Source organism: Colius striatus, chromosome 9 (genome assembly GCF_028858725.1).
Source record: "Colius striatus isolate bColStr4 chromosome 9, bColStr4.1.hap1, whole genome shotgun sequence".
In the NCBI taxonomy this organism is placed as follows: Eukaryota; Metazoa; Chordata; class Aves; order Coliiformes; family Coliidae; genus Colius; species Colius striatus.
This window is the reverse complement of record NC_084767.1, coordinates 29777864-29792522: the sequence shown is the minus strand read 5'-3', so window position 1 is coordinate 29792522 and position 14659 is coordinate 29777864. Positions and strand designations below refer to the sequence as shown.

General features: G+C 40.0%; 2 protein-coding genes across 10 annotated transcripts in view; one reads left to right on the top strand and one right to left on the bottom strand.

The window, feature by feature from the left end:
- Positions 1 to 8321, bottom strand: part of PMS1 (PMS1 homolog 1, mismatch repair system component) — a 56846-nt gene extending 48525 nt beyond the window's left edge. For 2 of the 3 annotated variants that reach the window (XM_062003069.1, XM_062003071.1), the window contains exons 1-3: positions 7979 to 8319; positions 4886 to 5039; positions 377 to 559 (exon numbers count right to left, since the gene is read on the bottom strand). In XM_062003069.1, coding sequence (XP_061859053.1) covers positions 377 to 559; positions 4886 to 5017 — 315 coding nt within the window. In that variant the 5' untranslated portion in view covers positions 5018 to 5039; positions 7979 to 8319. Of the gene's footprint in view, positions 1 to 376; positions 560 to 4885; positions 5040 to 7978 lie in introns of all 3 variants that reach the window. The other variant, XM_062003070.1, reaches the window with a different exon arrangement.
- On the top strand, positions 7995 to 14258 carry ORMDL1 (ORMDL sphingolipid biosynthesis regulator 1). Of its 7 annotated transcripts, none has more exons than XM_062003075.1 (5): positions 8136 to 8220; positions 9266 to 9431; positions 9709 to 9902; positions 12050 to 12201; positions 13590 to 14258. In XM_062003075.1, exons 2-5 carry the CDS (start codon positions 9314 to 9316, stop codon positions 13723 to 13725), a joined length of 600 nt encoding a protein of 199 aa, XP_061859059.1. In that variant the 5' UTR covers positions 8136 to 8220; positions 9266 to 9313; the 3' UTR covers positions 13726 to 14258. The 7 variants fall into 7 exon arrangements, with proteins under 7 accessions (XP_061859062.1, XP_061859059.1, XP_061859058.1 ...); XM_062003074.1 differs by lacking the exon at positions 8136 to 8220 and adding an exon at positions 8229 to 8344; XM_062003076.1 differs by lacking the exon at positions 8136 to 8220 and adding an exon at positions 8351 to 8583.
- Positions 14259 to 14659: the final 401 nt, after the last annotated feature.

Genomic DNA, 14659 nt, shown 5'->3' with positions numbered 1-14659 from the left:
AATGATTTCTAAACAACTACTTCCCTATACATCTATGCATGAGGAATCACGTAGGTATACCTGATACAAAACACAAGGAAACACTAACCAATCCGTGTCTGACCTATTCAGATTGAGGGAAATAAACAGAGCACTACTTTGTGACCAGCATGACAGAAAGGCAGGACTGACACTAACAAAAAAACATACTGCTTCCTAATCAGGCAATGTGACTTCTGGGGAGGGAGGCAGAAGCAGCGTATACACGTTAAAGTTTGGAAAACATCTCTAGTAGGCTTCTGGAACAATTTAATGTCTTTGCTCCGATATTTTAACAAAACATTGACCAGCACACACAGAGCATAAAAGACCAGATGCATTTGTAGCAACTGCTCACCTCTGATATGCAGCAAATTGATCCCAAAGCTTCCCCACGAAAACCATATGTTGTCAACCTTTCCAGGTCCTCAGAAGAGCTTATTTTTGAGGTGTAGTGTTTAATTGCCATAACTGGAACATCATCCACTTTGATTCCATTGCCATTGTCTCGTACTTCTATTTTGTGAAGCCCATAATTTTCCTAAAAAAAGAACAAAACGTAACAGAGGGCTAAAATAACTGCATTAAGTCACATGTTGGAAGTAGCTAAGGTTACACCTTTTAGCCATCCAGGAGTTTTGCATATTTGGAGAATCTGAGCACCCATTAAATGCCTCTTAAAAAAAGGAAAAGAAAAATATTTGATGTTACAAAAGTAGTGATGGTTTCTCCAAACAGATAAGGTAATTCATAGCTTGTGGTTTATAAACAGCACACTAAAGTAAATACAGTAAAATTAAAACTGGAATCAAGTAAAAAACTTTAACTATGGTGGAATTTGCAAAACCTAAGCTCAGAAAGAGATCTATAGCTGGAAAGATAGACTTTTTACCCTCTCTTACCTACTTGATATTAATTTATTTTCTTAATAACACCAAAAATGCAGCGCTGAACTCATTAAAGTAAGTGGGCCGTCACTCAGAACTGTTTTAAATTTTAGTCTTTATCCATGTGATTTCAGTACTTCAGTTTTCTAGTTTCTGTATTGTGTCTCAATATAGAGAAGCTGTAATTCTAATGGGGGCAGGGACTAAAACAAGAAAGCTTGTAAAGTAGTAACATACTTTACAGAAAAAAACTAAAGGTTCCTAGAGGGTCTTTTAAAAACAGCTCTCAAGGAAGCTAAGTTTAATTCTCACGATTTACTGTTACATACATGCAATGCGTTTTTTACTGAATTCTAATTTAAATGTGTCAGTTTAATAAGCACCAGTGTAATTAAGGGAAAACTCTGAAACCCCAGATAATTAGGAAAGTTAAATGAAAGATGGAATTCAGATTCTATAACAAGTCAAACAGATGCAACAAACAAATGCTTCCTTCCAGCTACATTATAAACAAAATGTAAATTCATACAATCATAGAGTGGTTCTACCCAAAAGAACCACAAGCCACTAGGAGAAAGTAGAGAGCTGCAGGATCACTAACAAAGCTTCTTTTACAGAAGACTGTCTTGCTCTTTGAAATTATTATGATGTAACACACAGAAAAGTGTGCTGTAGTGTGGAATACATTTAGGTGACCTTAAAGGTCTTTTTGCTTAAAGAGTATCTTGAACAAGCTGATGCTGTACAGAGCATGTACAGAGCATGTGATGGTTGCTCATAGAAAACTGATCAATTAAACAGAACTAACTTTGTTGTCCTATCTGGGCATATAGTGAAACCAGTTATGAAATAATACAATGTACTCTCAAGGCTATTTCTTGAAGTAAAAAAAAAAAAACAAAAAAAACACAATTAAAAACAAAAGGAAGGTATCTAGAGTTATAATCTATATTCACACACAGTCTGCATTAGGAAACATCAGAAGCCTCTTAGGTAGACACAGAACTACATATATTTAATTAACTGATATGCAGGAGAAGTGGCAGTACATTTCACTTTGACTTAAATATTAACAAAAACATCGTTTTTCAGGTGAAGATAGCTTCAACACCATTCATGAATACAATCTCCTATTGGGAAGCAAAATAGAACATAAGCAACACACCTCAACTGAACATAGAAACACATAAAGAGATATAAACACAAAACCTTCTACCCTGCTGCTATACGTACTAATAAAGTGTTTGAACATTTTACAGTGAGACTCTATTTCTGTTTCTGTTCTTATTTTCACTTAACTGCTTCAGAAAATTACTAAAGTTGAAGAAGATAAATCTCAAGTGTCATATGAATGATTCTCTATTTCTTTGTTTAATATTACTCACTTTTACTTCCAGTTTAAACTTTGTATTCTGTAAGACCTTCCACCATGCTACACAACCTAAATGATACTGAAGTCATGATCTCATGAGCTATTAAAGTTGCCCTACCAGACAGTGATGCCAAACTATATGGTTCAAATCCCTCTTCTTTTACTCATGAACAAATCTCATATTTGTTTCAGCTACAGCTCTGTTACTCAAGAGAACGCTAAGATTAATTCAGCTTATTCAACTGCCACAAATAGTATGCTTTTTTTGCTATTTTTCTTTTGAATTAGCAAGATGAATGGATCACGATAGGCAGAAGTGTCTAACAATGCCAAGCAGATGGCTGTAGACAAGAGATGTGATGGATTGGGTGTAGAGTGGAACCTCACGCTGAGCTGAACTTCTTCTGAGAAGGTTCTAAGCATTAAAGCTCCCACTTCATGCATTAGAATAAAAGATGCAGAAGTGTCTGCCTTTTATGACAGCCATTTTGTATGACAGTAACAAACCTGTAGCTAACAGTCACCCTGCTTGCATACCAGCTTTGCTCCAACTACTAAGACAGGCTGTTCCTTATCTTCTCTATAAATTACAATATGCAGGTCTCAGTCAGACTGCAGATTATTCGCATAAATTTATATTTTGTGGAGGTCAGGGAAACTGGCAGACCAATGCCCATAGAATCTCTTTATCCATACAAAAGCAATTATATTGTTGCATCAATGAGTTTTGGCATACTTTAACCTGAAGCCAGGACATCATATTAAAATTAAAACCATCATTCTACATATGCTAATGCACAGCTGTGATACAGAGGCAGTTGACTCTGCTGCTAACAAGGTAAGCTCCACCACGTTTTTACTTCCAAAAGCAACAAAGCTGAAGCTCTAATCAATAAATAGATACCACTCAACCCTCACAGAAAGGCACAGTTCTGTTTCTAACCAAATGACTGACTTTAATTAAATTACTTTAATCAATTGTAAATGAAGAAATGTTACACTATCTAAAACTACAATATAAGCTGATATTTTTCTCAGTGTTGTGTAAAAGCTAGTTGACATACCGGGCAAAGATGCTGAATAGCATCATTCATTGTAGTTTGGTCAACTGAGAAGTTTACAAGAGATAAAACTCTAACCAAAGCTTCCCACTGTGACCAATCACTGCCAAAATCTAGCAAATCTTGAGGATCTGTATAAAGTCAGGTGTGCTTTAGAACACATTGTGATAGGATAGAGTTGAACTGACAACCAATATATCAGTAATGCAGATGACTTGTAATCACTGCAAATGCTCTTTTAAATTGATTTAGGACCTCTCATTATGGAAAAAACGGTTATTGCACTGTGAAACCCATACTGATTAGAGGACTTTCTCCTCCAGCTATCTGCATGGCTCTGTATCTGCACTCCAGTAAAACAGACAAGGTTTGTTCTAAGAGTTTTTGAAGGCTCCAAAACCTTCTGTTGACTTCTTGCAGTTATTGATCAGCTCACAGGATCTGATTCTAAAACCCTTATGCTCAGAACTGTGCACACGCAACTCCCTTTGGAGCTACTCATGAAGCAAGATACTACACAGTCCAAATACTGAGAAAATAGAAGCCATCACAGATCACAGTGAAGATGGAGTAGCTTCAGCTCATCTAAGGCAAATAAAAAATACGCATGGGCATGTGCAGGAACAAACATTCAGATGAAAAGCACTTGAGATTCATTCAGAAAAGACAGCAATGATATAGACCAACAAGCAGAAACTGAATTGCCCTGCTAATTAAGAACATTTGTCTAACAATTAAAAAATAACATATATTCACTGTTACTTGCAGGAAAGGAAATTGGTTGCAAATCTGAATACATCCATTTATACAGACTGTAACAGTGCACCTTCTTACAAAGTAAGAGATAATGCTACTATGTGGCTGTTCAAAAAGCACTGCAAAACCAGAAATCCTCATGGCAGCAAGAAAATCTGATCAGTTAGCCATTTTACACAATTTGGGAGAAAAGCACAAGTTTAATCTGAGCAATATTTCCCTTTTTCAGAAACTATCCTTGAGTGATTTGCCAACTTTTTAAAATATCTTTCAAAAAAAAAAAAAAAAAAAGGGTTAGATGTAGCCAGAGCTCACTATGCTAATCAGGGACTACATAGCAATTTACATTACAAAAACATGTAGTATGGCCATCAATCTCTGCCACTGATTTAATTTTCACCTCCCTTACAATATTTTTTAGAGAGCACTGAACACACCAATCCAGCAGTGAAACTTAAGCCAAACATCTTTTAAAACAAGCTGTAAGTCAGAAAAAGTAATTTTTAAGTAGGAAAAGAAATATTAAAGAAGTTGACAGTTTTCCCCCAAGATACACTGAGAAGCACAAATACGCCTTACTATTTCGGCAGAGTCTCAAAAAAGTTAATGGAAACTGAATTTGGACCATTTTTATTTGTGGTAAATATCTATATATATAAACAAATATTATTAATATCCTTTGATTCTCCAAACCATTACAGCCTAAAAAATACATTTGCAGTGGAACAACTTTCCTTGCATCTTATTTTACATTCAATTCTCTATACAAGAAAGAAAGAAAGAGACCATACCAGTTTAATATCAATATTTGAGGCACCGGCATCCAAAGAATTTTCTATCAGCTCCTTCACTACACTCACTACTGATGTGATCACCTGAGAGCTTGAAATGAGACGAATGGTCTCTGCTGACAGTTGTTTCATAGTGTAACAAGATGCAGAGAAGCTGCACGGGAAGAGAATAAAAAAAGAATATAAAAGGCACATTAGAAACACACACTTCTAAGTAATCATTTCACAACAACTTTAAAGGTAGGTAAAATATAATACTGTGTCTCAAGAGTAAAATTTTCAAGAGATAGTAAGACCCACCTTCCTCTGCAGTCAGTGGAAGTCTGACTCATGGAAAAAAAAAAAAGAACACAGGACTATACTAGAAAACACTATTGTGAGTAAATAAAACTTCTAATAAAATAATTTAAGAATTCAGAGATGTACTGAGCAGGCCAGTTTATTATCTCACATTTAGATAGTCATCTCCTCTAAATTACTACATGTAATGTGTGATCTTGCAATCACAACAGAGTAAACAGACCAGATGTTAGTGCAGTGCTCTTCAGCCAGGTTATTTATGCAGCATCAGGTCTAATTCCAGCACTGATGCAAAAAATCAAAACCAAACCAAAAAAACCCTTTTGAATATTTGTTGGTTTTTTTCACAACAAATTCCTTGCATCACTTTTCCCACCCCACATTATATTATTTAAAATTTCTGAGCTCAGCACTAGTGTGCTGTATGATCCCCAGTACCTAAAAAATCATGGAAGAAATATGATCTGGAGGCAATTGTTCTGGAGTTGGGAAAGAAGTGCTGAGGAAGCACAGCAGTGCTGACAGAAGAGTCATATTTAGTGGCAATGTCACCTACTGCCAATAATGAAAAAACTAAACAAAAAAAAAAAGATTTAATTATAATCTTGCCTTGCTCATGTGACTTACTGTGTGCAATCTGGCAGGTCAGTTTATTTCTGTGTCTTTGTATCTTCCACTTGAAAATGAAGATGCCTTTTATTATAAGCCAACTGAGATTTCATTTTTTTGTAATCACTGTACGGTTACAAAATTCCTGCTGCATTATAGAGACCTCTACCATGAAGAGACTGTAAGAGGTTTTGCAAATTTTTGCATGTTTCTGTTTAAGTACCCAAGTAAACCAATTCACTAAGCTCCAGGAAAAAGTTTGTTGATCCTTGTAGCCTGACACAAAGAACTCAACCGTGTTTTTTCACACATATAAGAAAATGGGAAGAGCACTGCTAGAAAGCTCTTTGCACCTTAAGAATGGTTCAGATTTGGATTTCTTCTCTCCACAGCAACACTCTTAATGGGTTATGTTGCCTAATGTTATTTACATTGAAAGGCAAACAATACTTGCAGTCCTGGTTTTGCCATGGAGTAGGTCCAAGCTATCTGCTGGCAAACACAAGACCGTGCACTCAGCACCCACCCCAGGGATACGAGCACATGTGGAGGAATGGACCAAACACAGATTTCCTCCTGACACAAGTCAGGAGGGTTAACACAGTGAGGGACTTAGGCCAGTACCCCAGAGCAGCACTGTCCTGCTGTGTACTTGCAGCTGACACAAGACAATTCTCTGCCTCAACAGCCTTCTAAATACTGACACTCTTTATAATAGAAAACACAAAAAAATATGCTTATTTGAAAAAAAAAAAGTGTTTTGAAGAGGAAGCAACATTGAAACTTTCCTAAAACCAGCTACGAAGAGATTTTCTCTTTATACTTTACATTCCAAAGGGAGTTTGCCTTTCAGATGTGATAAAATAGATCAGACAAATCTGTTTTCCACCAAACTGGAAAAGGAGCATGGGAAGACGTGTTGTTAAGGACAGAGCAATATTGATCATGTACACGCATTCAGAGACACAGGTTTCTTCATGCATTCATGTGTTATACAGGACTTTTGTGTTAAGTGCTTCATGATTAACTAACGATCAGTGCCAGATCAGATCTGGGCATCTTTATCTAAAGACACTGACTGATCCAAGGAAGAAAGCTTAAAACAGAAATGTTGCAGATCCCACAGACAGATTTTCTATGAGGAGTGACTGATGCGGGTGGTTTGGGAGAGGAACCAGCTCCCAGAGGGCCCTTTTGTGCCACGGAATCAAACACCCCATGCAGGGCTGCTCACTAGGTCGCTGAGGGAGGATGCACTGGTCATACAGCCACGCTGGCCACATCTCAGGGCCACGTGCTGCAAGAGGAAGGGAAGGGCCTCTGGTACTTGCTACCTATAGAGACGCGTCCAGTCCCTGGTGACTTTTAGCTAAACAATATATATTTCAGCTCAAGCCACATTACTACTATAAATCTTCACTGACCAGGTATGTTATAATCCATGCTCAATGAGAAGGCACAGTATTTTCTGTCTTTGAACACCATCACTTTTACCCTACTAGATGAAGGACAGTCCAGCAATGAAAGGTGTCTAAATAGTGATATGGCCTGCCATTAGATAAACTACGAACAAAAACTCCTTAAATTTTACAGTAGCAGCCTCACAGATTTCTAGAGTAGCACATAAACCCTACTCCAACAGCCTGGATGTTATTCAGAGTCCACCAGAACACATACTCATGACAATTCTTCAGTTTATGATCAAGAAAAGGGGGGAAAAAAGGAGAAAACCTGCAGGTAAAACCTGCCAATGGTCACTCTTGAGTTCACCCAAAACCACATAAACAGTCTTCAGTTCCCGCTTCAGGTTCTCGTTAAGCAACGCACGAGAGGTCGCGCCAGCAGTGGCGGGAGATGAGGGGAGGTAAGAGTAGGCAAGGCAGCCATCGCCGCGACGGGCCTCGCTCCCCAGCAGGGCTCGGCACCGCTCTCGGGGAGGCTGCGCCGCCCTGAGCCCGAGCCCGGGCCCGGGCCCAGGCCCAGGCCCGGCCCATCCCGCGCAGCCCAGGGTGCCAGCGGTTCTGCCGCGCTGCCAACAGCTGCCCACAGGAAGCAGCACCCCCGCTCTGGCGAGGGCCGCAGGGAAAGCGGCAGCAGTACCCGTAGCAGGCGCGCAACTTCTCCGCGCCGCCCGTTCGCCCTTCCCAGGCGCCCGCCCCCCGCAGGGCCCCGGGACTGCGCTACCTGCGCCGCCACACCGCCACGGCCGCAACGCTGCTGCTGCTGCCGCCGCCGCCAACGCTCCCGTCGCCGCCGCTCCTGTGGGCGGTGCAGACAGCCCGGCCCCTCCCCTCGCGACAGCCGTGCCCACGGGGAGGCCGGGGAGGGTTCTACCTGCGACCGCCAGTCTGGACTCTGCTCCTGCTCTTTGGGGGCCGTGGCCATCGAGCAGCTGGCGACGCTTGGGTCGGCTGTTGGTCGGAGAGGTGGGGCCGCGCTGGGAGGGCGGGAAGACGGGAAGACGGGCTGTGCTGCCGCTGCCGGTTGGGCGCCAGTGCTTGCCCGTAGGCCTCGCGGCGCTCAGCGGCTGCTGCCAGGCCTGGCCCTGAGGCGAGTGGCAGGGCTCGGCGGGCTGGGACGGCGGGAGGGGAGGTCTGCCGGGGAGCCTGCACGGCGTGTGGCCGGGAACGGAGGCGGCGCTCGAGGGAGGCCACGGCTTCTGCGCCAGCGACCTGCGCCGGGTCTGTGGCCACAGCGTCCAGCTTTCGTGCGGCAGGGCTCCTGGGGGCGAGAGAAAACCGAGGGTACAGCGAACCGAGAGGCGGTATCCAGCTCCTCAGATAAGAAACGTGAGGAAGGAAAAAATAGGAAGCGATAGTAGATTAAGCCGTGTGTCTAGGTACCCGCTCACCGGCGGTGCTACATCCCGGGGAGGGAGGAACGGCCACACTTCAGTCAACAGATAGTGTGAGTGTTCTGAAATACTTTTCAACAAGTATTGATCTTAATCGGCGTTGCCTTGGTTCAGTTACAGGTTGATCACATCTATTTTTATTCTACTGCCTACTGATTATATCGCAAAATACTTTGCAGCACTAAGCACAAACTTTCTACCAAAAGCAAGCTGTTTTGGCTGGTTAAAAGAGATTTTGTAGACTGATTTAGGTGGAAGTTATGAAGTCTTCATTCCAGTCTCATAAATTAATATAAATAGTCTCACAAATCATATGAGGTAATTTAACGATTTTTTAAATTAATGACCATTACAAATGCTAGTATAAGGGGATGAGAATGTCACCTTCAGTTAAGTCCTGTCAATCTGTTGAAGTAATCAGCATTATGAAATTGTTCTGTGCATCTCTGTTTATGTCTGTCACTTGAAAAACTTTTGAACCTGTTGGCTAGTTTCAGATATCTGAAAGACAGAAATGTTTATCTGAAAAATAACAGATGGGGAGAGGGGAAAATCCGAAATCTCCACTCTGCTGTAAGAAAGCAAGAATATTAATTGTTGTTTGTTCTTTCTAGCAGCAGGTGGCTGGAAAATTGCTATATGCAGAGTTCTTCACTAGCTATTACATGAACAAGAAACACGAGGAAAATGGTCTGATATGGAAAGTGGAAAAGAACAGTGAACATTGTTCTGGAAAAAAGAAATTAGAGAGCAAAAGTTACAAAAAAGCTTGGTTTCTCACAGGTTTGCAACTTCAGCTTCTAACTATTTTTTTTTTTAAATGTCCCTTCTGTAGCAGGCATTTGGCTTTCATTTGTTTGTGCCTTTTTAAAATAAGCAGTTCCCAACAGCCCCTTTGTACTGACATGTCTAGAAACCATACTTTGAAGATCTCAAGGTACATGTTGGCTTTTGCACTGTGTTCCTTCCAGATCAAGTTAGTTGAAATAGCCTTTTCCCAAATTCGAAAATCATGTATGTTAAATACTCCTCTATAAGAGTAGTCTCAATCTTCAAACAGATCTGTCTTATAGGGTAAAAATGAACGTAGGAGTTGCCCACAGCGAGGTAAATCCAAACACGAGGGTGATGAACAGTCGTGGAATGTGGCTGACGTATGCGCTGGGAGTCGGCATGCTGCACATTGTCTTGCTCAGCATTCCTTTCTTTAGTGTCCCTGTCGCTTGGACTTTAACAAATGTGATTCACAACCTGGTAAGTGCCCACTCTTGCAACAAAATTTGAGAAGTTCATAAATATTTATTTGAGTAGCAGGAGATGGGAAAAATAGCCAACCTGTATGGATAATGAAATCTAGCTTGACAAAACACTACCTCTGCTTAGCCTTTCCACTGTTAAATGAGTTGGCTCTTTCTGCGAGGAGTGATACATTAACATTTTGGGTTTAAGCACAAAAGGTATGAAATATTCCTTACAGAATTTATGTATTCTTTTAAAAAGCATTTAATTAAACCACAGTCTTGTAAACATAAATTCATCATGCCGACTGACTTTATGGTATTTTCTGGAGAGCTGTGCGCAATCCAGAAAATATATTACATTTTTAATTCTTGCATATTATCTACTAATGATTGTGTGTATATATATGTCACTATCTCAGAATGTTTAATTTCATCTATCTGTTTCCTTGCTTGGATTTCTGGTCAGCTGGATAAATTTTAGTTCAGAATGACTTCAGCATTCAACTTTATCATTATACCTGACGTATGAAAAATCTGATTTGAAAGCAGTGGGAAAAATTGGGGTACCTTAACTGAAACCCTTAAGAATCCTTCTGCCTCCTCACCCCAGGATATTATAATTTTGTTGCAAACATTTAAAGTAATGCAAGCATGTATATTAGTCTTGCCAAACATAGAGAAAAAAGGGCCATAATCCAGCAATTTACATCACAGAAGAGATTTGTTAACTTATTTTTCTAAGAAGTCTTGACAAAAAGGTCTCCCTTATATAGGAAAACAGTAGTTCACTTTAACAACTGAGATGCCGAATATCCTCTTTAATAATATCCAGTATAAACTGCACTTTTGGATATTTTGGCATTTAAATGGTACTTTTTTGGAAACAAATCCTTGAAGGGTTGACAAAACAATCCTGGTTTTCCACTAATGGAAAACTCTCAGCTGACCTTGAAAGCATTTTTGGTGGTCCTTTCTGCAAGTACAAGCATGAAATAAAATGTGTAGTAAGCACTTGGATCTGTCCTCAAAGTGCCATTTTGGATAAGTTAACAAAGCTGAGATGATTCAAACATCATGAACTGAAGAATTAATTAAGCAAATTAATTCTCCTAGGTTAATACACCTCCAGGCAAGGGGCTGTTTCCAAAAAAACAGTGGAAGAAGATGTGACTTGCTTAAAATTTAACCTCTTCTATAAGAATCCAAAAGAAATGTAATTTGTCTATATGAAGAATTCTGTAACAATTTCTATATATTAATTAGAAACAACTGCAAAGATAGGAAGTATTTGATGTTTTTTAATAGAGAGTTCTGCTTGGAGTTGGTGTGCTCTCTTTGATAGAAAACAAGTGTTTGTCAAAACTGGAAAAGGGCAGACTCCCTTATCTGAAATCACAGAATCATTTAGGTTGGAAAAGACCTGTAAGATCATCAAGTCAATTGTTTACCCAGAACTGCCACATCTACTACTGAACTATGTCACTAAGCGCCACATCTACTACTGAACTATGTCACTAAGCACCACATCTACACATCTTTTGAGTACCTCCAGAGGTGGTGACTCAACCACTTCCCTGGGCAGCCTCTTGTAACCAACCAGATATGATGTGCTCCCACCAAATAGCAAAAATCACGAAGAAAATCCAATGTGGTTAAGGAAAAGTAGCAAGGAGACAGACAGATGGTATTCAAGAGATTGCTGGTAGTCAGCTTCCAAGTATCTGAAGCTGGTGAGGGGCTGAAAAAGCTTTCAAAAGTTCTTGTAATTTTGCTAGTAGTTGTAGATAGATTTTTGCTTTGGGCAGAACTACCTCATATCTCAATTAACACTGTGTTAGGAAAGTGAATTATAAATTGGCAGCCATAAACCTGTTGCAGTGCTTATTAGAATTCCGTTGATGCCATGCAATTTTTGCCATCTTAGTACAGAAGATTGGACGTCACATAGACTTTGGCTTTAATTATGACTGTGCCACTGAGAGCACAACCTCGGGCAAATCATTTCTTGTCTCTTCCTTCTTCTTAGAGAATTGGTCATTACAGGCTAGCAGCTCTTCTGGGTGAGAATTCATTTACTTTTTTTAAAATGCATTGAGCAACACAACTGTTGTAAATCATATCGCTAAAAGTGCCACTGTGTTGACTTTTTGTTTTCCCCAGGGAATGTATGTGTTTTTGCATGCAGTAAAGGGAACTCCTTTTGAAACGCCTGATCAGGGGAAAGCTAGGCTACTAACACACTGGGAACAACTGGATTATGGAGTACAATTTACATCTTCGAGAAAATTCTTCACAATCTCTCCTATAATTCTGTGAGTTCAAAACTGTATTGTGGGTTCACTGAATCCTAAGACAGTTATTTCAAAAGCTACAAGAAACTGAGTTGGAATTTACATTCTAAAAGCATTATTGTCTTTTGCTTGTTTGTTTGTTTCTACATCGAAGAGGTAGGGAGTGCCTGTGTGATCAACAGACTTTCTTCCTGCAGCTTTTGACACTCAACATACCAGAGTCAAAAGTTTGCTGTTAATGGGTCAGGGTTTAAAGATTAGAAATGTTGTCAGGAAAACTTACTGTTAACTCTTGAAGTTCTTTAAGAGATTGAAAGCCTAAATTAATTGCCTTTGTTGCATGGGAGAGTTTATTAACCATTTTGCAACTTATGAGGAGTGTGATAGGCCCACACCAAATGGGGTCCAGGATTTTGTGTGTCAGTTTTGCTTTATACAGATTGTCTTCTGTTTGCACTAGTTATGTAAATAGATTCGAAATGGTACACCACCTGACTCTGTTGACAAAAGTATGGTTGTGTCCCCGAAGGAAGTTGTCCACTTGCACAGCAGGTTGGCAGGGGAAGGGAAGATCATGCAGTATATTTAGAGAGCTGGTTCACAAAGGATAGAAATCGGAAAAAAAATAACTCCTCAAAAAAATCCTCTTTTTTCAAAGCTACTTTCTCACTTTCCAGTGGGACTTTTTTATTCATTTCACTTGTGTATGGTTCTTTTCATGCACTAATAACGTTGAATAAACATTGTTTTGCTGGGAAGAAAATTTCCATAACGCAACAATCCAACAGCCACATTTCTGTGACTATTTTTTTGCAAAGAACAAGATGAAATTACTGACTCAAAGCAGAAAGAAGTTGGGAGTGAATTGGATTTTCTAAGGTGCATTTCCTTATTCTGGCAGTTGAACAGGTTGTGGACTAACTTAAAAGAAAAATGTACAGGAAACATCTGCCAGATGGGAAGCATTTTAAAATCACACCAATCACAGATTTGCTCAGCATGAATGATTTTTGCACTGAAAAATGTCAAATGCTTTTATCACTGAGCTTGCCAGGGCAGCAGAATTGTGAGTGTTTTGGCAACGTCTTACACAATTAAAAACTTGTATTATAAATAAGGTATGTGGCTGCAGAAGTCAGAGACTCCAGCCTGAGGGGAGCGGGGAGAAGTGCTGGAGGAAAATACTAGCTGGGAGTTGTTTTTTAGCACCTTGTGAAGTGTAAGAAGAGACTTAGTCCATAAACTTGCTGCAGATATTCTAGAACCTCAAGTGATATATTTAATACGGGAATAGATCAGTTGTTAACATGTAAAATCTTACTGATCACCAAACACTTTTTTCAACTATGCTTTCATTATTTTTTAGACAAGAGTATCATCAGCTAAGTTTGCTCCCATTTCTCCTGCAGGTACTTCCTGGCAAGTTTCTACACCAAGTATGATGCAACACACTTCATCCTCAACACGGCGTCTCTCCTGACCGTGCTTATCCCCAAGCTGCCACAGTTACATGGTGTTCGAATCTTTGGCATCAATAAATACTAAGCAGAAGGTTTGATGCTGACCACCCCTGATATGGCTACTGCTGCTCCCCAGGTGAAGGAAATGAGTATTGTGCTGTGTATCTGCTCATATTCAATGAGAGATGCTTTCGCATCTGAGATACAAGTCCTACTTCCTGCAGCATTGTCTGGGATCAAGGTTGAGTTGATAAGAAGATGCCTTCAAATACTACTTAAATGGAAATCAGAAACCTCTATAAGAAAGATTTCTTTGAAGAACTGGACAGGCCCAGCTCCAAAGCCTAATTGCCACCAAGGCTGTACATGTGCCTGGCTGATGCACGTGACTTGTAAGGAAGGTGTCCATAACAGATGAAATGAAGTGTTTCACTGGCAGCCATAACGCAGATGACAACTTGGCTCCTCCATGGACTGGTGAGACTGCATTCTTAGGTGAAGTGAAAGTAGCTGGTTCCTGCTGCATGGATTGTAGGTGGTTGTGTTTGTTACTGCATTGTAAAAGTTTGTCTCACAGTAAATACTGCGACAGCTAATACAAACTGACAGTGCAATTCATACCTTATCTGCTCTTGTGATTTTTTTAAATTTTTTTTTGTCACAATGACCAAAGAAAGTCCTGAACTGCCAGCTCAGAGGATTTTTACATCCACTTGATGGCTCAGTTTATGTATGCTTTTACAAGTTGCCACTGTTGTGTACATTTCATTGTGCTCACCAGGATACTGGCTTTTCTGCGTGTCAATGGGACAGCCTGAAAAATGGAAATATCTTTTAAGGTGTGGAATTTTGGCCATTTTCTCTGATACTTGAGTGATGGGTTATTTTTCAGTAGTTGAGAGGCCTGTAACAGTGGGGGAAAGGGTTGCTGCTGTTGTAGAAGCTCCTTTACGGAGCAACAACATGGAAACACTAAGAAAAACTCTGTAGGTCCCAAGTTAGAATAGAAGCCAAACTAG

Coding starts and splice junctions, on each gene's coding strand:
- ORMDL1 (XM_062003075.1), top strand. CDS start 9,314: ATGAACAAGAAACACGAGGAAAATGGTCTGATATGGAAAGTGGAAAAG. Junction 9,432..9,708: donor AAAAGCTTGGTTTCTCACAG/GTTTGCAACTTC, acceptor ATCTTCAAACAG/ATCTGTCTTATAGGGTAAAA. Junction 12,202..13,589: donor ACAATCTCTCCTATAATTCT/GTGAGTTCAAAA, acceptor TTTCTCCTGCAG/GTACTTCCTGGCAAGTTTCT.